The following is a 22936-nucleotide window of genomic DNA, read 5'->3' on the forward strand; positions in this document are numbered from 1 at the left end:
AATTTAGAATTTTACTAAGGTAGAGTATCTCATTTTCTTTAACAGCCATCCTGTCTTCTCTTCCTCCCTTTTCTTTCTTCTCCCCCATTCTCAAAGCATCTTAATACTTTTTGGTTAAAACGGTATTTATTATTTACATTACTTGCCTGTGCACTTAGCCAGAGGTGGCATGCTACACTGTTTCCTTTCTAAAATTTTTCCTATAGTTAATTACCTTGTTTTTTGTTTGCCTAGTTTTCTTTCTACCTATTGCTGATTCTTCACGCATCTTTTTGTAGCCTCTCAGGACAAGTTTATATACGGTCAGTCAGCACTGTCCCACAGAAATCCAGTGCCTATATATATCATTCTACCTTTTCTAGTAACCAAAATAAAAATGATAAAAAGAAGTTGATGAACTTAATAGTATAATTTAGTTAACCCAATATGTTCAAAATGCTATTTCTACAAATAGTATTTGAAATATTTTATTTTTCTTTTTTAGTAGAAAACCATCAAAATCCGATGCATATTTTTGCATTTACACAACATCTCTTTTCAGACTGACCACATCTCAGCTGCTGTCAGTAGCTGCAGGCGGGTAGTAACTGAGCGGGCAGAGCAGTTTCAGGGATTTCTACATTGCAGTTTTCTTCTTGGCGGCATCTGTACCGGAGACCTCCACTCTCCTCCTGTCTGGGTTGGTCGTCTGCAGGCCTGCCACGCACAGCCATCACCCGGACGTCCTTCGCTTGGGCTCCCTGCCTGGTTTCAGGTCTCCTCCTCACCCGCGCCCGTGGTGGTTTGCCCACGGCTGGTATGGCGGACAGAGGCATGTGGCTGACACATCTATCTCTTGAGTCACACTGCTCCAATCTGGCCGGCTTGCCTCAGGGTCTGGCACAAAGTTGTCATCCTGGGAGCACCTTCCTTTACATTTTCTGTAGGAGTTTCCTTTGCCTTTGGTCTTGTGTCAGATGTTTTTCCTTGTACATCTTTTATCTTTCTCTTTCTTGGTTTATTTCTTCCCTCAGGTGGAAGACATGCCCCAGTGATTGCTGAGAAAAAGGAGCATGGGTGGTAAAGTTTATGAGGCCTTGTGTGCCTGGAATGTTTTTCTTGCCCCTTCTCACTTGATTGTTACTGGACTGGATATAGAATTCTGGGTTGGAAATAACTTTTCTTCAGAATTTTGAAGCATTGCTCTATTGTTATCCAGCTTTCAGTGTTCTTCTGGCAAAGTCTGAAGCCACTCTTAATCACCTTATCCTGTGAAAGTGAATTTATTTTTCTTCCTTGAGGCGTATGAAATGCAGGATTCTGAAATTGCACATTAATGTGCTTGTGTATGGGTCTGTTTTTATCATTATGAGCATTTGATGGGTCTGGAAAGAGTTCCCTGGAGAATTTGATGTTTTCTTTTCCTTGTATTTCATCTTTCCGGATTCTTAAAAATGTGTTTATTTGGTTTTTTTTTTTTTTTTTGTGTGTGTGTGTGTGTGGTTTTTTGGGTTTGTTTGCTTGTGTGTGTGTGTGTGTGTGTGTGTGTGTGTGTGTGGTTTTTTGGGTTTGTTTGCTTGTTTGTTTGGGCTTTACTTTCTGGGAGAATGTCTTCTACCTTTATCTTCTGACCCCTCAGTTAAGCTTGTTTTTAAGTTCCAAGTGAAATTTTTATGTTATTTTATGTAATATCCTGTTCTTAATTCACAGATACAATATCTTAAATCTTTTTGAGTAATTAATAATACATTTCTTTAAAGCTTTTTTTCTCCAACTTATTTCTTCTAAGGGACTTTTTTCCTGTTTTGTTTTTCTTGTAAATCTCTTTTATATTGAAGGTTTTCCTCTTACATCTTGTATTCAGCAGTTGTACATGCTGAAGAGTAGGGGCTTATAAGGCCAATGAAGAGCTCTGAAGGGGTGGGTGTAAGGGGCTTTCTTGTCAGCGCTAACCTGGGCATGGGGCCTCAAGGTGGACTCATAATTGTACACCCAGTTGGTGGTATCTTTTGGTCTTTCCTTTTGTCTGCTCAGATCATCTAGAGAACACTCTGCCTCCTGATTTACATTTTCCAGAAATAAGTCTCCAGATTTCTGCAGAAGTATGAGGCAGCAGCCATCCAGCAGCATGGAATGGGGAAGGTAGGGGTGGTAGAGATGCAGCTCTTCTCAGAGAGCACCAGCCCTGGCCCCTGCAGTGAATCCCACCCCACTGTCCAGAGAGGCAGCGCTCTCTGAGGTTTCTGTGGTAGGAATCGGGGTGGTTCTCTCTTTTCCCCTCTGCTGGCTTGTAATTGAGCTTTCTCAGACCTTCCTGCTAAACAGCCTTCCGCAGCCAATTACAAAACTGTCTGATTTCCAACTTCCAAACATTTGTTGCTGCAGTCTTCTCTCCTGTTCTCCTTTGTGGGTTTGTCTGTTTTGTTTTTTTTAACTGTAGTGAAAAATACATAACAAAATTTACTATTTTAACCATTTTTAATTGTACAGTTAGTGAGCGACATTAAGTATATTCACATTGTTGTGCAGGTGTGTCTTAATAATAATAAAATACAAATCAAAAAGAAAAGATTTCTAAATGTGATTATAGTGGCATTTTAGGAGAACAAAACTGAGTGGTAATTTGGGTCTTCTGTTAATCCAGGCACTTCATCTTTCTGACAGTGTGGTTCAATGGGATTTGTTTACCGTCTCCTAGGAAAGCAGTTAGATAGTTTGTAGCATAAAAGTGCACTTCTTACCTGCTCCTGATAACTGAAGTTTTACAAAAGGTTACAGATGGAACTCCCAGCCCTGATGTTCAAGGCTCCAGGATCTGGCCTACCCGCCTGTATACTCCAGCGGTCTACTCTCCCCTCTCCCCACCGGCCTCCTCACTTTCCTTGCATAAGACGGGAGGTCCAGCTCCCTACCCTCCTGCCTGCATCTTCCCAGCTCCCAGACCCATGCCGCTCCCTCGCACTGCAGGCATGTGGTTGTTCTTCTTCTGTTTTCCTTCCTTGACCTTGTACATGCTTATGAATCATCACCTTGTGTTTCCCACACTGCCTGCCTCTCTTTGATGTCAGTTTCTATACTGGGTCTTCCTCAGTGCCTGGCACATAGCCCACAGTCAGTTAAATGTCTGGATGCATTCCCGATGGCAGAGATTTCAAAAGAGAACTCTTTATCCTTTTTTTGTAGGATATCCGACACGAAGCCAGTGACTTCCCATGTAGAGTGGCCAAGCTTCCTAAGAACAAAAACCGAAACAGGTACAGAGATGTCAGTCCCTGTAAGTATTCACATGCCAATACCGGTCTCCCTGCTGCCACCGCGTCGGCTCCTCCCCAGCTGCCAAGCCTCTCAGTCAAGACCCCTTTAGCCCTGGGGTTTGGTAATAAATCGATAGCAGTGGAGGATTATGACTTGATTGTTTCCTATAATAAAGGCATTAGAGACTTAGAGTAATGGTTCATTTTCTGCCATTGTAGAAGGGGTAAGGTTTCAGTTTCTGGAAAATTCAGCTAAGTTCAAAGCACTTTTTTTTTTAGCTTTGACTATTTTATGATGAATCATTTTCCTACCAGCTGAAGCGGAGTATAGTGGGCATAATATAATCTTTTCTGGATGACTCAGCAAAGGTATTATTAGACCCCAAGCATTGCATTGAACTGTAATGATGCCCTACACAGGCAATAAGGGGTGGGAGTGGCTCCACCCCCGACTAGAGATGCAAGTCAGCCCTGCTGATAGGATCTTCCCATACCCACCCGCATTCATGGTCATTTTTCTACCTCTTTCATGCTGTTAGCTCTCAGTATGCTTGCTGGCCTCTGGCAGCCTCCTCTGCCTTATGAGTAATTGGCTCTCCATCTGCTGATATCTCAAAAGTAAAGAACTAAATGTGTTAGAATTTGTATATAACAAGAAAAACTAAAGCTGAGAAAAAAACATGAACTTTGCTATCTCCCCTGGGCCACAGAGAATTTTCTGATCCACCTCCAGGTTTCATCAGTCAGTGAGGGTTGTGGCTTCTGATATTTCCCGTGGCAGTATTCTCTAGCAGGGACGTAGAAGGTTCAGTGGATTGTTCCTGGGTGCCTGGTCAGGTGCACTGTTCCGTGGCTGTGGGTGGCAGCTTTTGGTGCTCTCTGCAGGGGAGTGAGCAGTACCTCCTGCCCTGAATTGTGCAGCACCCAGAGCAACCAGCTTCCCTGGGGGAGACTGAAGATGGACAGCCTAGGTTGGCACAGAGCAGTCTACCTTTGAGTGCTGCCACAGTCCCCTGCCTGGGTTTGTATCTCAGCCTGCCACTTAAAGCAGTGTGGCTTTGGGCAAATTGTACTCTGCTCTGATACTCAGAAAAGCAGGAGTCACACTGATCTCAGGATTGTGTGAAGATAAAATAACATAAGCTGTTTAGTCCAGTGTCTCACTCATAAATGTTGACTGTGGTTGAGACAGTTGTTAACTGGAGGCACATGCCAGGAACATCTGAAGTGCAATTCCAGGTTATCGAGTGACACATGATTGTGCCCCAATGCTTGATACTCTTGATTTAGCATGTCTAGGCTGTGACACCTCATAGGTTTACTTTAAAAAAAAGCCCTCTTCCCAGGATATTCTGCTGCGAGGTCTTGGTCACTGCTCTGAGTTTAAAAGCACAACCACTGTTCCCATTTTACACAGAGACACCTTGGTCTCCAGCTTTTGCTGTACTTGCTCTGAATTAGGCAGTAATGTTGTCTTTAACATTCCTTTTCTACATTTTTGATCAGTGCACATCTAAATGGTTTTATTAATCAGTTTTATAGAGAAAGAAACAGTGTTTAAAATACTCTTCCAGGGGAACGATTCCCACATTTTTTCAACTCCCTGATCTCACTTCTCCTGTTTTTCTTTTTCTTCTCTACCTCCACTTTCCCGTAGAAAAAGTAATTTGTTTTTAAGGTCATGAGGGAAATGCAGAGAATGATTCAAGTTAAAAGGTGCTCTTGTTATCTTCCATTTGGCAAATGAAAGCCCAGCGCTCAGAGGATGAGCTCTTTGCCCAAGGTCACCCAGTTCGGGGTGACCCCACTCACATACCCACCAAAGCCAGTCACATAACATTCCTTTGAAATCTTTTATCTCCTTGACCCACTTAGATATTACTCAAGTATTTCGATTTGTATTAACCCTCTACAGTGAGATGGTAGAGGGTTATCCCAAACGGTGGCTCATTTTCAAAAACATCTTTTTGGAATCTTTTAAAACAAAAAGCTCCAAACCACTTGTCCCTGTTTTCTTTCCCATTGGGCTGGGGGAGAAACACTACTTACAAGTGGCCCATCCGAGTTCCCGTCCTTTGTGTTTCATCAAAAATAAAAGTACCCACCTGCTCGTGTTAGCAGCACTGGCAGGATAATGACAGTGGCCCTCAGGGAACCATTGCTTTTGTGACAGAGTCATGGTAAAGGGAAAAGAAGTGGCTGGCTGGGCCTTTTCAGTAACCTGGGGTAGACCTTCCAAATGAGAGTTTATTTCTAAAACCTATCTGAAACTTACATTTAGTATACTTCCAGTTTTGGATTCAGAGGTTTTTTTTCCAGCTAAACTCTCTTTTAAATGTCTTTGATCATGACAGGTTCTGAGTTTGAGAAATTTAGAATCATTTAAGTATGTTATACTTGAAACTTAAAAAAAAAAATCCTTGTGTAAAGGAATTCAAGGTATGATTTTTCATACTGCTGCATATTTAGGACATTTAATCTCCAACTCGGTTACGCCTGAGCTGAGACCGTAAATCCAACGTACTGTATAGCTCATTGTACCAACTAGAGCTCTGAGGACTGGGTGGAATTCTTGGTGGATTTTGTTCCCTTTCAAAGATTGTAGCCACCATATTTTTTACTGTATAAAAGTATGTATTAGGCATCAGAGAACAGATCCTTTGACACCCCCTTCAGCCTACTGAGTTGTGGGGATGGCAATAAGTATCATAGGAAGATAGGCCCTAAGAACAGATTTTCCAAGTAGGACATAATCCATGTTGTACTTTAGTTTGTCTCTGTCGCTATTTAGTTTCAAACCTTCCAAAACCTTTCTGAAAGTACGAGCGATCCCCATATTGATGACTAATCTCACTAAAATAGCACAGTCTCAACCAGTGTGACAGCCTTAGTGCCACTGACTCACCTTCTTCGCATTCCGCATGGGGTGCACTGCCTGTGTAGACACTTCGGTCCCCCAGGGTTAACCTGAGTTGTGGTTTGCCTTTCAGTTGATCATAGTCGGATTAAACTACATCAAGAAGACAATGACTACATCAATGCTAGCTTGATAAAAATGGAAGAAGCCCAAAGGAGTTACATTCTTACCCAGGTAAACGGGTTGTCCAGTTTTTTCCAGTGGTTTTGCCTCACTTGATGTCAGCTTAAGAGTTTTAGAGTTATCTCTCTCTAGATAGCTCTGTTATCTCCACCTCAAATAAAATTTGCCGCGTCTTGTAGGAGGTCAGGTTTTAGCCCAGAAGAGCAACAAGGAAGGAAAGAAATCTTCCTTCAGAGATTCACTATGGTTGTAACACAGATCTTTTCTGGGAGGCACGGCCTTGCTGGGCTTATAGAAAACAGCATTAAAATGCCAGAACTGCCTATGGTCTGTTGACAGAGAAGGGCTGTGCCTGTGCTGATGCCATGGGTGCCCGCCACCGAGCTAGGAGGGATGAGGGGTGCTGTGGAGGTCTCGGGGGGTGAGCGCTGGACCAGGAGGCTTTGTCCAAGTGTCCATGCAGAATTCTGCAGCATGGGCCAATGTGATTCTTTGTTCCAGGAAAAAAAATCATTAGATTACGTGAGCAAGCACACAAAATCCCTTAAAATTCCCACTGGCTTTTGGCACCTTTACGGAAAAAAACCTGTAGAAGTGGTTTAATAATTGACCTTCTTGTGAAATACTTACTGGTATATGACCCAAAGACCGTGGGAACTGGGAAAAGGGGATAAGGGAGTTTCTTTTTAATAAATTTTCTCAAGTCTTAGTCTGTTCCTTATAAATCAATCTAAACAGTCCTAAGTTTCTCTCTTTTTTTAATCTAATTTTTGTTGTCTCATTGCATATTGATTTGTCCATCTTAAATATGGCTTTGGGTTTAGGGTAATTTTGAGTATCATAATTCTGCTTAATATTTGGAGATTAAAATGACAGGGAAGCTGGAAAGCACTGTGAACAAAGGCTGCTTTGGGGCAGGGAGCTGGGTAAGAGCACATCCACCACGACCCTCCTTTGCTGCCCCTTGTGTTCCTGTCCCAGTTCCTCTTCAGCCAGGACCAACATAAGCCATAACGCCTCCCAGCGTGTGGACCATCAGCCATACTGAGTTCAGTCCCCGGGGGGCCCCTGAGGAAGTTCTTGGTATAAGCGGAGGGAGCAGGCATTACCCGGTCCGCAGTCTGCGGTCTTTCCAGTACCTCTGGGGTAGTTGGGGTGGGGTGCTAAGGAGGGAGATGCTGTGGTAGCAAGCTGGTGGGAAGAGGCTGAGGCAAAAGTGGCTTCTTAGAAACTTCTCTTTTTAGGAGAAACCAAGTTTCTTACTTCCTGATTCAGCCATTCAGCTTTAGTGTGGGGTCAGGAGGCCCAAAGCAAAGATAGATAGGGTGTGTAAAGCCCAAAGGAGCATTAGGAAATCGCCATGGAAACTCCTGTACCACTGTCCTCCCCACCCCCACGTCCTAGCAATTACTTAGCACATCTGAAGTTCTGTTTTGTCGGGTGACACCACAGGTGGATCTAGCTGTTTCCATGGCCTTTTTACCCTGGGATTTACAAAAGGGATTGAAGCAGCCTGATCCCAAAGCCACACCCCTAAACAAAATGACCAAAACATTTTCCAAGCCAGAAAACTGAGAAAACTGTCCATTTTTTATTTTCAGTGTTGTTCATTATGCAAATAATACAAGTCTTTGGTCTCATTTTTAAAAGTCAGAGGTATAGAAATACAGAGAATACTGTCAAAGATGCCCTCCTTCACCTTCACGTTGAAGTACTGGCTAAGTTTGGTGTGTATCCTTTCAGATTTTAACATGATTTCTAATCCCTCAGACCCTTTCTAAACTGGGGGTGGGGAGGGTGCTGTAGAGAAGGCAACAGGCTAGCAGCTGGGGAGAGCCGCAGAGCTGCAGCTGTGGGGGCTTGGTGCCTGCTGAGGGGGTCCTTGGATCAGGTTGGAGGATCCATTTTTCTTTCTGTTAGTTGGCCAGAAAGGGTTACACATGTCATCTGCTGTTGTCAGAGACTCTCTGGAGTGCGGATGGCAGATTTCAGCAGCAAGTTCCAAGATGAGTTCAGGGGAGAAGGTGATGGAGCACTGAGGGCTCACAGGTCGGGGAGGGTGTGGGGGGCTTCAGGGAGAATATGTGAAGAATGAAGAGAATTTGGGTGAAAATTGAAAGCCTTCTAGAAGAAGTGCTGCCCAGAGGAGGTGACGTGCTCTGTCGTGGAAGTGATAGAGGAGGTCCCTTCCAGGCAGTACCAAAAACTGAGACAGACTGGAGCCTTTCTCACTCTTGTATCCAGTAGATATCTGTGCCTGTTGCCAGTGGGCTGGAGGGAGACAGGCACCCCTCCATGCCCTGGTGACACCGGAACCCTTGACTGACCCACCTTTTTGTCCATATCTCGTATGTTTCTTGGTCCAAGGATGAACACTGTCTATGGTCAGTTTGCCATTATTAATAACAACATCAGCTACCATTATCTCAGGTGTTTTACTGGGTCCTGGGCACTGCATAAGGCCTGTATACGTGAACACAGTTAATTCTTACATCCCTGTGAGACAAGTGAAGAAACTTAGGCATGGGGAGGTTCAGTGACTTGTCTAAGGTCACACAGATGATGAGTAATGAGAGCTGGGACTCCAGCCTTCAGAAACGTCGCTGTTGATCACTTCCCCACACTGCCTCTCTCGCCTGCACCCAGGAGTTGCGTTCCATGTTCCTCAGTGGAGCCCCTCGGATGGTCAGCCCAAACCAGATAGCAGAGTCAGCATTTTCTATCTTCTGTTGGTCAGCCCTGAACCAGCCCTCAGACACAGAAGTGACTTTTCACTGTGTTAAAAAATAGAATAGCAGTTACTGACCACCAGGAGAGAAAGGCGGGTGGGTCCCTGTCCCAGGCCCACCCTCCCAACCCCTGCCACTACTCTGCCTAAGAGCACTGTCATCCACTAACCACCAGCAGCAAGCGAGCACTGGAGTGTGTTTACGGGTGAAATGGCATATGCTTTGTGGATTTTGTGTTTGCAGGGCCCTTTGCCTAATACCTGTGGTCACTTTTGGGAGATGGTATGGGAGCAGAAAAGCAGAGGCGTTGTCATGCTCAACAGAGTGATGGAGAAAGGATCGGTAAGTCATAGATTATCTACTGTTTATATCACTGCCCGGGTGTATGCCAGTCCATAAAGTTAACATTTTTGTCTGAGTTTATTTCTCTGAATTGCTTTTAATACTTCTTTTACATAGTGTCTTTTTTATTAGGAAAATTTAAAGAAACAATATATAAATACATGTTTATTCTAAACAAGTCAGAGAAGTAAGTGAATTAAAAAGTCAAATTGCCTGTGATCTCTTGCCCCTGAACAGTCACACTTTCTCTCCGAGTTTGCTGGGTATGTTCGCTTTACTCTCCCCCTCTGGTTCCATGGCCACGGCAGTTGCATTATGGAGCTATGTAAGCATATTTTATTTTGAAAAGCAAGTTTCTATTGTATCTCCATCACATCTGCTTTTCTGGCTGATAAGAGTGTGCCTCCCATTCGCTGAGCTGTGGGAGCAGCTGGGCTCTGAATTCATCTCCGTACAATCCCCAGACGCTTGGCGCCTGGCCCCGCCTCTTTAATGTGGACGTTGTCTGCTTGTGTGTTTACTTCAGGATTGTGTCATCCTTTCTTCCAAGTTTGCAGCTCTTAGACATCCCCTGGGGTCGCCTGTGGACTAGAGGTGTATGTTTGTTAAGGCCACTACCCTTCATGCATCTGCCCCTCTGTCAGCACGCTTGCCTCTCAGCTTGCTCTCCTCAGTCTGTTCTGCACCCAGCATCCAGAATGATCTTTCCAAGCCAAATCTGACCACACTTCTTCCCAGCTGGAAATCCTTCTGGGGCTCCACACTGCCTCCCACAATACACGTATTTAGCTACAAGACCAAGTATGGTTGGTCCCGAGGTAACCTGGACCCCGCTCTCCCACCTCCATCTCCAAACTCCAGCCAGAACAAGATATTTTTGGCGGGGGTGGGGCGGGGCGGGATTTGTTGCCAGTTCTCTGGCTATTGATCCAAATCATAGTGCGCACCCTCTGCCCTTTTCCGGGTATCTCAGACTGCTTCCCTCAGGGCAGCCACACTGTGCTCTCCCTTCCCACTCATCTTCCCCTGTGGGATTACTGTTATGGCCTGTCTCCTATGTAAGACTGTGTAGGTGTGCAGGGCACAGCATGGTATTCAACAGCGAATCAACACCACATCCCGGCTATACTGGCTCCTTCCCTGTTCTCCTGACATGGCCAGCACATCCGGGGCTCTTCAGCCCCAGAGGTGGGGCCCTGGGAGAAATGAGCTGGTTATGGAGACCAATAGCAGTATGTGGCACAGGAGCAGAGAACTGCATGTGCCCAGGTGTTGCCAGGTGCTGGGGCCCTGCTCTCACCGCTGTCCTGGCTGCCTGGATGCAGGCGAGGCTTGCCAGAGAACATGAAGGCTCCAGAGAAGCCGTCCTTCCAAAGAAGCACAGTCATGGCCATGGAGGGTAAACAGACAAGTAAAAAGAAGGAAGGCATCAAAGGAGACTTCAGTGAAAACGTGAAGCATTCACCACAAAGCCTCTTCTCCCCACCCAAAAAGAAATGATCTTAGTTATTCACAGCAAATAGTCCTTTTAGCACATGTTTAAAATCATAATTTTTGCCAGTGCCCCCTTTTTCTTAAAGGACATTTTTTTTGCTCAATAATAAAGAACTGACCTGAGTGTTCAGTTGATGAAATAGTGCTTCTTGTCTTTGAAACATTTATTCAGTGAAAGTGGTTTTTAATTTTTTCTGCTTCAGTGGCTTGATTAGTAAAATGTGAAGTTAACAAATGTGAAGCAAACCCCCACCCATCTCCACTCTTGTCAGCAATTTTGACTAATAGAAACAAGACGGTAATTTCCCACAGCACAGTCTCCACAGGGGAAAGTGAAGCGTGGCAGCCTGTGCAGGTGTTAGCACAGATTAACGTTCAGGGTCTTTACCCTCAACACTGCTGACATTTGGGCCAGATCATTCACTGCCATGGGGACTGTCCTGTGCATCGATGTTTGGCAACATCTCTGGTCTCCATCCTCTAGATGCCTGTAGCTCCCCTGCCCCTGGTGTGACTCCAGATATTGTCCAGTGTCTCATGGGAGGCACAGTTATCCCCAAATGAGAACCACTGTCCTTGATTATACTAGGAATTTTAAATCAAGACTGACTTACTCAAAAGTCATCAGCTGTGGTAGCATTTACTTTTTATTTCTTTGTTCCTAAAAGTTCAGATGCAACCTTTTGCTGTTTGCACATGGTTTGCTTTAGCTCCTGTTGTCACAGCCCGGCACAGAGCGGTGTCCTGACACTGTAGCTGCATGCTCGTCACTGGCCCTGCTCTGGGTTGTTTCCTGTCCAGGGCTGACCATCACTGGACTGCAGATGTACTGTGACAGCCTTTCCCCTTGGATTGCTATGTTGGCCATAAAACAAAACAAAACAAAATTTGGCTAGTCAGTTTTACGGTAGTCGACTGGGATAATGTGACAGTACTCCCTATTTCCCTTTGTGGCTCTTGCCATTCAGGGCATTTGGGCATGAAAATTGGCATGGAAAGCAGTGTATGGTCTGTGATTCTTAAAGTTGCCTTAGGATTCACATTTTCAGTTTGGCATTAATATTATCACCCCTATACAGGTTGACTGGGGAAAAGTATAAGAAATGACAGGATCTTATTTGCTCAGCTAATCAAATTATAAACCATCCCTATATCCCATGGTAGAAACTAGCCTGCAAAGCATTTCCGTGTAATGCATACTTTTTTCTTGTTTCCCTCCACGGAACAGTGTAGGATGCACCACTCTGATTTTTGGCAGACCTACCTGTTACTCTTTTGGGATCCCTGTGCTTCCTGGAAACAGTTGGGCAGAACATGATTGTGTGTGTTAGCCTGGGATCATCCAAATGTCCAAAGGTCTTGTTGGTTCAATTTAGAAATTGAGGTTAGGCATGCCCGTGAGGAGTGTGTGTGTGTGTAAGAGTTCGTGGTTGGTCGGACAGGAAATAAGCAAGGCGGTGTTCCACCTCTCCCCTGAAATCCCTGCTGCTCATTTCCAGAGCGAGCCTGGAGTTTTGTCCTGTAGATACTTAGGCTTCATCTGTGTCTCACGTACTCTACTTAGGCCTCTGTGTTCATCATTCTTTGGGAAAGCCGGGTCATTCATCACAGGGTCACCCCAGATTGACTTTCACAGATTTTTCTGAAGGTTGCCCAGCCGCTTGTTTTAGAAGACCCCATGGACTCGCTCACATCCGCGTTCATGATGGTAACGCAGCTATGACAGGAGCCAGCAAATTGGCACTGCCATGTGTGGTGCCCACCCGAGATTTGCTTCAGTTTGAATCCTGGTGAGGGACTGTTTTCTAATAAAATAAGTTTCCTTTCAGGTTGGTCTGTCTCAGCTTAATAGGATAACAGGAAGGAGTGGACTTGTGCTTATGTTTTGTTGTTTTATTTTGCGTGATTAAAACAAAAATTTCTCCAAGAAATGACAGAGCAGAGGATGATTGGCATGTTTCTTATAGTTCTTAAAAATGAATATTGGTTGATTGACACTTAGTGTGAGCCAGAATTCCTCAGTTGTAGAGTTGAAAAGTCTTGATCTTTACCCAGATTACAGGGATTTATTAGGCTTTATAGTTTCAAAAGTGAGTGCTTGCTGTGTGGAGGTAAGATTTGGAAGACTTGCCTTCCCTGCCCATGAGACAGGAAAACACTGGCCTCCTCTTCGGGAGTAACTGGGCATTCTGCATTTCTGCTACTTTGCTTCATTCTCTCTGCTTGCTGTGTTGGTGCCCACTCCAGCTTGCGTGGTTTTGAACCTACCAGAGCAGTTTCTTAAGGGTCTTAAGGCATTACAGGTCTCGTTATTTGAAGTATGGGAATAAATGCATCCTCTAAACATCTCCTGAAGTCTTGCTTCCCACTTTGGCAGCGCATGAGATTTTGCCACGCCATTAACGCTTCCATATCCTGAGTGGCAGAATTGCTTCACTGCTGACAGTTGGCTTTATTCCAGGGATCATCTTTGGCAACTCAACTCATCTTTGATGTAGGGAAGTGACATGATAAAACTGACCAAGACTTAAAAACAGGCCCGTGTCCAGGCCCTTCAGAAAGCCTTATTGGTCTTCTGTTTGGGGACTGTGAGGTTTTGATGCTGTGCTGGCATCACAATTTGGTGTTTCTTGATTTGTTTCTTTATGTTTTATTTTTTTGCATCATGTGCACCTTCATTAGAGCAGGACTGACGGGCAGTTGTGATTCTGTCCTCACCCTCCTCAAGAGCCTCCTGGCTCCCATTGCCCCAGGTGGTACCGCAGGTTACTGGGGCTGCTGGCCAGAGCTGCCTTGCACCCGTCCTCCCTTGGCCCATCTCCCGCCGCTCTTCTGAGACGGGCTTTGCACGCACAACCTAGGACATCCTAGTCATTCTCGGAACACGCCGCGGTCAGAGCCCACCTCTTCCATAGAGCGTTGTCTGATCCCTCTTCCATTACCTCCACTGGGCTGAGCGTTTACCTCTGCTGAATTCCTGCGCCCATCTGCAGTGTGCCCCTCAGCAGCTCCCCCAGGCCCCTTGGCCGGTGTTCAGCGTGAACAGCTTCCCTGACACACAGGCTGCTCTGAGGGGACTCCCTCTACCTACCCTGGTGTGTCAGACACAGCCTTTGTGTCAGAGGAGGTGGGAGTGGTCATGGCAGGCTGAATTACGAGTGTCTTAAATTTTTACCATTTCCCAAATTGGACTAACAGTTATATTTGACTTGATGTAAATGACAGCATCTTTGAGGTCCCCGGGCACATTGTCAGTCCTTCTGGCTTACAGACCTACCTGCTGTTTTTGTCCAGAACAGTCGTCAGCAAGCAGAAATGCCTGGCACAAAAACTTAGCTCAAGCAAAGTATGCTGCTGAGACTTAAGCTCTAAATGAAACCAAGTCTTTGGGAGTCTGTTTGCTTTAAAAAAAAAGTTGATGAGCTACATTTGAATCAAGACCATCTAGTAGTTCCTGAAATTATTAGACTAGAACATCAAAAGGATTTTTCTAAACCAAACCAGAATGAAAGGGTGGGCTGGGGTGGTCAGTGACCCCAACCGAACCTCGGAAGAGCTCTCCCAGCCTTCCCTAAATATTAGCTGGCATTCTGTTACCACCCTTCATCCTTTTCTCACTGCGTTTCACAGTCTTACCTAGTCTTGGTTATTTCCCCCAGGGTAAGAGTGCTACACCACCAGCACCCTCAGATTCTTGGTGATCTTTGAAATGGCTGCATCAAGTAGTTTGTGAGAGACCGACCCTGTGCGCACTGGTCTCACCTCTTAGGTGGTAGGGAAAGGCCCAGGCCCCGAGACACCTCACTGTGAGCATAACCAGGACAGGCTGGGCTTGGAAGTCCAGGCCCTGTCTGCCCAACACGACTGGGTCTGTATCTTCACAGGCCCCCCACCGTGGCCCTGAGAGGCAGGCGGGTTCGCTGCCTGTGACTTCCAAGGTCAGAAAACCGCAGGCCTTCTGGTTATCATAAAGCTCATGGAAGATACTCCTAGAGCCTTCCTTACAGAAAAACAGCTAATTGTTCACAATAATTCAATGTTATTTCCTCCCCTAGTTAAAATGTGCACAGTACTGGCCACAAAAAGAAGAAAAAGAAATGATCTTTGAAGACACAAATTTGAAATTAACATTGATCTCTGAAGACATTAAGTCATATTATACAGTACGGCAGCTAGAATTGGAAAACCTTACAGTGAGTATGGCAGACACTTAAGTACCTACTGCATACAGTTCCTGGTTAAGATGTCTTTTCACTGGGTGACGTTACCTATTGCTGGTTTTTCAGGGTTTTGTAAATTCTGAGCAAGATGTGGTTTTAGCACTGTGGTAAGCAGAGTTTACTTGCTTACCAGGTGACCAGATGTTCCTGGGGGGCAGGGGGACAGTATTAGGTACCTGCTTCTCCACAGAGCCCTCTCTTGACTTTAACACTGGGTAACACCAGTCCTTAGGAAAAGGAAGTTTCTTACCTGAAAGTTAGCTGTTTCTGCCTTTGATCTGCAGAGGGACTGAAAGTAGCCAAGTGGCCTGCACGTTGAGCACCAGCAGAGCATGCTACCTCCTTTCACTGTCCACAGCCTCTTTAGTCTGACCAGACAGCCGCCTTCCGGGGCTGACTCCAAGGTCATAATCAAGTGTAAGTTTTCTTAGGTGAGATCTTGGGTTTGTTGTTGTGGGAAGACTAATACCAGCTGCTGGCTGTCATTAAATGATGGTCTTGAAGCGTGCCAAGGTGCTAAGAAGAGGCACCACAGAAGGCCCTGCCATGGGGATTCTGAGTAATTCATCCTGAACCATCACTGAGGAACCCCTGCCAGTACTAGGACTGGGGGGAAGTTGCTGAAGCAGCTCCTGGGGACACCTTCCCACGTGGTGGTCAGCCACTACCTTCTGGAACTGGACTTGCTGGACTTAACTCCTGGCCCCACCGTGTCAAACTGTCAGCCTTTGGGCACCGGGCACCATGTCTCCTCTTCTGTCAGATAGGGCTTTGTAAGGGCTCTGGACTGTAGTATATGTGAAGTGTTAGAGCAGCCTAGACTCAGCACACGTGCTGGAAGGGCTGGCAGGCACCGTGGGGTTGACGTCACACAGGCTTACCTGGGAGCAGTACTGACCGACAGTCTGAAGTGAGGGCAGGAGCAGTGGTAACCTGAACGGGATGTGTTGAAGAGTGAGGATCTACTCCTGAGTTAGTCACGGGTCAGTGTGCACCCACTGCTTTGTAGTCATCGTGACTTCTCCTGTTAATTGTCGAAGTAAGAGCTAGAACTTGGCACAGGTAGCGCAGAGTAGATGGGGAGGTTGAAATCGCGTGGCCGGAGGAATGCAGAAGCAGTGTGTCTGAGTGCTCCCTTCTCTCTGCATGGTACCACCGGAGCCATGCGCCCTCTAGCCGGACACACAGGCTCTGGGGTGTGATTTATGGAGGGTTTGATGGAGGATTTTCAGGAATAATGCTGGCAGCGTGTTGGAATGTGCCTGGAGAATTATGTAATAGACTTTTTTTCCATGCTTTTTAGCCTTTGCAGGCCTGACATTAAGAGTGATTTCTGGTAAACTGTTAAGAAAATTTCTCCCCCTTGTTGAGGAAACGATTCAGACAGAGTAGAAAAGGTTTCTGTTGCTCACGTGGCAGAGCAAATGCGGCAGCTTGGAGGTGTTGACGTTAGGAAGATCTGTTTGTGCTAACAGACTTGATTTTTAAAGTCTTTTCTTGTGTCTGTTTAAGCATAGGTCTCGAGTGAATTCCTCGAGAAAGAGGTGGGCAGGTGCAAAGGAGGGTGTAAACAGGAGAGAACCCACACCTTTTTAAGGATTAAAAGAAAGAACTTGCTTTTGGCATATTTTCTCCTTGTTCCGTTTTTTAAATATATTTTTAAGTGCTTTTCTTTCCTTAAAAAAATGGAAGAGACATTTCTCTTTTAAGACATAAAAGTATATAAGGAGATCAGTTTCTGGGGAGGAAAGAATAGAATTGCATGATGTGATTCTAGAAATATCCTAATGTTGTATGCAGATTTCTTCAGCTCTGCAGAGAGGTGCCAGGGCGGGTCAGAGCTGGTGCAGCGTCACATATGTGTATGCTTTCTGTTAGCTTGTTGGCATTTACTGTAGATTATTTGACAACGTTTCATCACACTAGGGCCAGGGAAGGTGGTTATAACTAAGCTGTGAGCTCTGGGAAGGCAAGGGTAGGTCTCTACCTCCTCGCATCTGGCATGGGGGCTGGCACATGGTAGGCACATTGTAGACGTTTGCCAGATGAAGGAATACATTATTGGTGAGCAGTGTCTGGCCCAGGGAGGCTCTCAAGGCTGGTGTGTCACTGTCTGCAGGCTTTTTTCCTGTGCCCCCTTTAGCAAGGCTTACAGGCCTTACTTACCCATAAGTGAAACTGGTTGCTGTTTACTCTGTGCTCTGAACTTAGTAAAATCTTGAGCATTCTCCCAGTGAGAACCGTGTTTTGATGATTGTTCCTGGAGACCAGATGTCCACCTGAGAGTGGACTCACAGGCTCAGAGGAAGGTGCAGAGCTGGAAACAGCACCAGAGGCCATTCTCTTGTCTGTCCCACTGGGAGCAGCCTGTCAGGGGAGAAACATTTGGGGATAGGGCCGTGGTCCTCTTTTCAAAAGTTTCAACGGGCTCTGTGCATGGGCTCTAGACACAGACAAACTTCTATTTAAGCTCCTGCTTCCCCACTTACTACAGGGTTAGCCTCTGAGCCTCAGTCTCCCAATCTGGAAAATGGGAATAAGGGCGTACATGCCTGGAAGGGTTGAGGTGAGAGCTCAGTAAGTTAATGTGCCCAGTGCTCTAACTGAACACAACGAATGCTCAGTCCCTGTGGCCAGTTGTTGCTGGTCTTGTCAACGTCCTCCTCCTTGTGGTGTGTCTGTTCAGCCAGGGATTCAGCCACTAGTCTTTGGAGGCCACGTTGGTTACTTTATTCCCTAAAATGACAGTCCTCTGAGACTTCCATATAGTCTAGGAGAGCTCTGAGTCACCCAGAGCTGGCACCACACACATGCAGTTACGTTTTCACTCTTCCATTGTGGGGCTGGGAGAAACCAGTTGTAACCATGAAGACAGCAGAGGTGACAGGGCTGCGCAAAGAGGTAGTGAGGCCGTTCCATCCTGAAGAAGGGAAGCAGGAGCAACCCGTGGGGTCTGCAGTCAAACACAGGGCCGGGCACCTCAGCCTTTGGTATTTCTTGCTGGGGTGCTTGGGCCCTAGGGGGAAATCTGGGATCTAAAGCTGCTCTTGGATGGGTGGAAAGGCACTTCACGCTTACTTGAAACTAGTGATTTCTGTACAGGTGATTCTTTTAGAATTGTCATGAGTATTTTTCTCTTTCAGTCTCAAGAAACTCGAGAGATCTTACATTTCCACTATACCACGTGGCCTGACTTTGGAGTCCCCGAGTCACCAGCCTCATTCCTGAACTTTCTTTTTAAAGTCCGTGAGTCAGGGTCACTGAGCCTGGAGCACGGCCCTATCGTGGTGCACTGCAGCGCTGGCATTGGCAGATCGGGCACCTTCTGTCTGGCCGACACGTGCCTTTTGCTGGTGAGCAGGCCCCTGAAGACTCTGGGAAGGGAAGGGAAGGGAACACATTATAACCTCTGTTCTGTCTGGACCATAGCATCTCTTTTCCTCTGCAGTTAACTAGCTTTGATCATCACTTTTTAACAATTTTCCTCCCGTGGAAGCAAAGCTCTACCCTAAATAGCTATGTTCAGAGGGATGCTTTTCATTGAAGGTGGAATCCAGGAAGACCCAAAGAATCCCTTTCTCTCTCAGTGGTTTCCCTGTGCTCCAACAGTCCCAATGTTGCTGCATCTCCTCATATGTTCTAGAATCCTGCCTTCCCCTGGTTTTTCCTGAGTAGAATTGGAGCACGCCTCCAAAACATTTGAAGTCACATTACACTGGGGAGTTGGAGCTACTGATGGTGACTCCCCTCTGGGTTTCAGATGGACAAAAGGAAAGACCCTTCTTCTGTTGATATCAAGAAAGTCCTGCTAGAAATGCGGAAATTCCGGATGGGGCTGATCCAGACGGCGGACCAGCTCCGGTTCTCCTACCTGGCTGTGATTGAGGGCGCCAGATTCATCCTGGGGGACTCTTCAGCGCAGGTCAGTGGCACCTTTGCTTTCATCCGGGCGTGCTGATTTTAAATTTCTGCCTCTGAAGTAGTCTATCAGTTGTAAAAAGTTGACACACTATCACGTATCAGAGGCAGTCGCTATTTTCCCTATTTACATAGCTAGAAAGTTGTGGGAATGTTGAGTGTGTGCCACTTTCTGCTTTTGAAGTGCTTACAGAGAGAGCATTGATAGAATAGATGCTATTTTCAAAAGATTTCACCTTCCAAGGTATGTCTGTAGACCCAGGAAGCCAGGGAGAGCCCCTCAGCAAGCCGTCACCTCTGCTCCCCTAAAGGGAAGGGGGTTTCCTGACAACTCAGCCAGGCGGGGTCACTCGTGGGACTTGCTCTTGCTGCCTTTTCCAGGAGCAGTGGAAGGAGCTCTCCCGCGAGGACCTGGAGCCCCCACCTGAGCACATCCCTCCTCCCCCCCGGCCACCCAAACGAATCCTGGAGCCACACAATGGGAAATGCAAGGAATTCTTCCCAAACCACCAGTGGGTAAAAGATGAGACCGAGGCAGAAAAAGATGGCCCCATCAAGGAAGAAACCAGTACGCCCTTAAATGTTTCCTGCGGAATTGAAAGGTAATGTGAGGGGCCTGGCATTTTGGGGGTAAGGGGAACAGCCTCTGTTCCAGAAATGCATGTTGGTATTGAAACCCTGTGAAGCGGTCCTCTCAGCAAGCAGCGCTCTGTGTCTTTGGGGAGTGGGATTCCTGGCTGGAGGAGTGTCTGGGCGAAGCCGCAGGTTGGCCCAGGGAAGTGGCTGGCTTCAGTGGGTTTCTAGCGCCACCTTGTGGTCCCCATTGGAAACGGGCCTTTCCCCGCAGTGATGACCCCCAGTCTTTGGGTCAGTCTTGAAACATATCTAGGTTTGACATACCTTCAGCCCCGAAAATTGTCCTTTGGGAAACTTCACCTTTTTATGTCTTGATTAATGCCATTTAACAAGGATTATCGAGCACCTATTGATGCATTTGAAATAGTGAGGTAACTAGAGCATGGCCCCTGGTCTGTGATCTGGCCCATCTTGTTGAGAAAGGGACAGTACGTTGTGGTTGGGAGCCTGTGAACAGTGACATGAAGGAAGTGTTCATTGTGAAGGTCAGCCTCAGAGAAGAGATACTCAGCCTTCTCTGGGTGGTCAAGGAAGGGTGCCTGCAGGAGGTGGCACTGTGTGGAAGCCTGAGCCTGAGACTATGGAGGGAGTACCTTTGATACCTGCTTTTTGAGGGCAGGTTCTGATGAACACACGCTTTGACCCAGTGCTTCTAGATGTATACACCTAGATCCAGAAATGTGGCCTACAGTGATTCTCAAACAAGTGTGCAAAGAGATGGACAGGTAGCAGTGTTCATTGTGGCATCATTTGTAATGGTGAACAACTAGAGGTGAGCCAGTTATGTATCCAGGGATTAAATGAATCATGCTATCTCCCTGTGTTGGGATATTCTGCAGCTGTGTAGAACAGGACCTGCGTGTACGATGTAGCCAGACGGAGCTGTGCAAAAGCCATAGTTATACACAGTGTGTGCCCCAGTGAGTCCTCCAGCTGAATAGATCATCAGAGTCTTACCCTGGCAGCTTGCTAAATGCTGATTACTAGGGACCATGAACCTGAGTCCCCAGGGCCCTTCATGTAACTGGTCCTTATCACAGGATCACTGGATCTAGTTTTGGGGCTTGAGAGACAACTTGTCCAGGAGTTCCTTCCAGAGCAGGTGCCATGTGATGTGCTGGGCAATAGCTCAGTGACTATCCCCCAGTGAGACTGTCTAGCTTCCCAGGGCCTCTGTTGACACTCTCAGGGTAGGCCAGTGTATTTACCCAAGGCTGAGGATGACCCAGGAGCTGGCATGTGACTTGTATTGAATTTGTCATGTGTTCTGTTTCTTTATTCATTGAGACTGTGGAGAAAGTGGGGCCTTTCACATGTGTGTGAAGGTGGTAAGTAGGGAAGTGTGGATCTGGGAAGCTAAAAGCCAGAGAGTTCCAGGAAAAATGGAGTTACATCAAGAACAGAAGTGTCTCCAGGCACCAGTGGGAGCCCACGTGCACACAGGCCTCAGGCCTACAGCCAGGACCTTGCAGGGTGAGCACCAAAAGCAGGTGCTCTGTGTAGCCTCCTCCTGTCTCCTGGAGAGATGTTGCCGCAGGGCGGTCCTGTCAGTCACACAAGATGCTGTCAGGGTAGATAGGCTGTGAAAATGCACATGTGAGGCAGGATGCCCTGTGACCAGGGTCCCAGGATGGCAGCAAGAGTGGAAAGGGAAAGGTGTGGAGAGGAAGCAGGAGAAGGGCCTGGTTCCTCACAGGCCCATGAGCCTCTGCTGGCCTCTCCCTACACAGACCTGGAGCAAGAACAATGTGTGTCATCCCTGCTGGCTCACTACCAAGAAGGCAGCCACTGGACTGCATGCAGGGTGCCTGGGAAACAGTCCTGTGGGAAGGATTGCACAGGTGCTGGGGGCTCGGGCCTGGGACGGGGCAGAGGGCCAGCACTGAGCATCCGTGGGGATGCATGGTGTCCTCGTGTCAGCACAGACAAAGGCCCTTGTGCATCAGTGTCTGCCAGAGGGCCTGCGGACGGGGTATTGGCATGTCCTGGTCTCAAGGGGAACTTTGTACAAACAGACCCCAGAGGAAAGTTAGCACTTGTCTTTGTACCAGTGGCTATGTTTCTCCTCAGATCCTTGCCCACCCTCCATCACCAAGGAATTCACGGATCTTCGGAACACTGCCCTGGCTCTGGTGGTGCCCAGGTCTCTGCAGGGGAGGCAGTGGCGAGTGGGCTGCAGGCCAGTGGTCAGCATCGCCAAGCTGTTTACCTGTGGTTAATTATTTCCTAGAATTCCTCCCGTAGTAATGGCATCCTCACCATCATTTTCCCCAGAGCGAGTAACCCATCTCTGCCTCTCTCATTCCTCAGCATGAGTCAAGACACTGAAGTCAGAAGGCGGGCTGTGGGGGCAGGTCCTGCCCAGGGGGAGCCATCACCACCCGAGGAGGGGCAGGACCACGTGCTGAGTCCCTGGAAGCCCTTCCTGGTCAACATGTGCATGGCCACAGTCCTCACGGCCGGCGCGTACCTCTGCTACAGGGTATGTTTTCACTGACAGACGTGCTGGCAAGACCGCGTGTACAGAAAGCACTGGCAGACTGCCCGGCATTAGCATTCAGGGCTCTGGAAGGATCTGAGCCAGTCTCAGAGGAAACGGCAAAGGTTTTTAAAGTCTGGAACTGCAAAAGGCTAACGAGAGAATTGAGGATTGATGCACTGGGGTTTTAAGGAGCCCTGTCATTCCAAGAATAGAAGTCTAATCTCAGGGCCTTAACCTATTCAGGAGTAAGTAGAGAAAATGCCAAATATGTCTCACTCTCTCTCTCTTTTTTTTTTTTTTTGTTCATCTGTTTTTTGGGGGGAAAAAAGGAATTACAACACATTGTTGTTTTTAACCTTTATAAAAAGCAGCTTTTTGTTATTTCTGAGTTAAAAAAAAAAGACTAGGCACTTATGAAACCCTCTTGTACCCTTAGGTGGTGTAACCAGATATACAATTTGTATTTGATTTCCCAGGGAAAGACTCCCACACTTTTACGAATGTAAACTCCTTTGGAGAAGAAGGTTTAAGGGTTTAGGACACTGTCTCACTCAGTCACTTCCTCTGCTGTGTGCACACTGAGGTTGGATAGCACCTGTGAGCTTGCCCGTTTAAAGGAGAAAATAGCAGAAGACTGTCTCTAGAAAACAAAGCGTGGCTTCTGCATTTGCTCAGGGTGCCCCCGCTGGTTCTCCATTGTTCGTTTCTCCATGAGTCCCTCTTGTTACAGCCATCTTGCTGTGTCCTGCTCGTCACCCCCATCTACATAAACAGGCCCCTGTCTCGGGGTCAGACGTCACCCCAGGGTGGCCACCTGCTTTTTACCCTGCTGTTGACATCCA

The 22936-nt window shown here is 46.8% G+C and overlaps 1 protein-coding gene across 2 annotated transcripts in view; it reads left to right on the plus strand.

Annotated features, from left to right (window-relative positions):
- PTPN1 (protein tyrosine phosphatase non-receptor type 1) overlaps positions 1 to 22936 on the plus strand; it is a 65280-nt gene that overhangs the window by 39871 nt on the left and 2473 nt on the right. The window contains exons 2-9 of one of the 2 annotated variants that reach the window (XM_036901989.2): positions 3163 to 3253; positions 6224 to 6324; positions 9246 to 9344; positions 14894 to 15031; positions 18202 to 18411; positions 18819 to 18980; positions 19358 to 19578; positions 21923 to 22094. In XM_036901989.2, coding sequence (XP_036757884.1) covers positions 3163 to 3253; positions 6224 to 6324; positions 9246 to 9344; positions 14894 to 15031; positions 18202 to 18411; positions 18819 to 18980; positions 19358 to 19578; positions 21923 to 22094 — 1194 coding nt within the window. The remainder of the gene's footprint in view (positions 1 to 3162; positions 3254 to 6223; positions 6325 to 9245; positions 9345 to 14893; positions 15032 to 18201; positions 18412 to 18818; positions 18981 to 19357; positions 19579 to 21922; positions 22095 to 22936) is intronic. The other variant, XM_036901990.2, reaches the window with a different exon arrangement.

The sequence above is a fragment of the Manis pentadactyla genome, chromosome 5 (genome assembly GCF_030020395.1).
Source record: "Manis pentadactyla isolate mManPen7 chromosome 5, mManPen7.hap1, whole genome shotgun sequence".
NCBI classification, from domain to species: Eukaryota; Metazoa; Chordata; class Mammalia; order Pholidota; family Manidae; genus Manis; species Manis pentadactyla.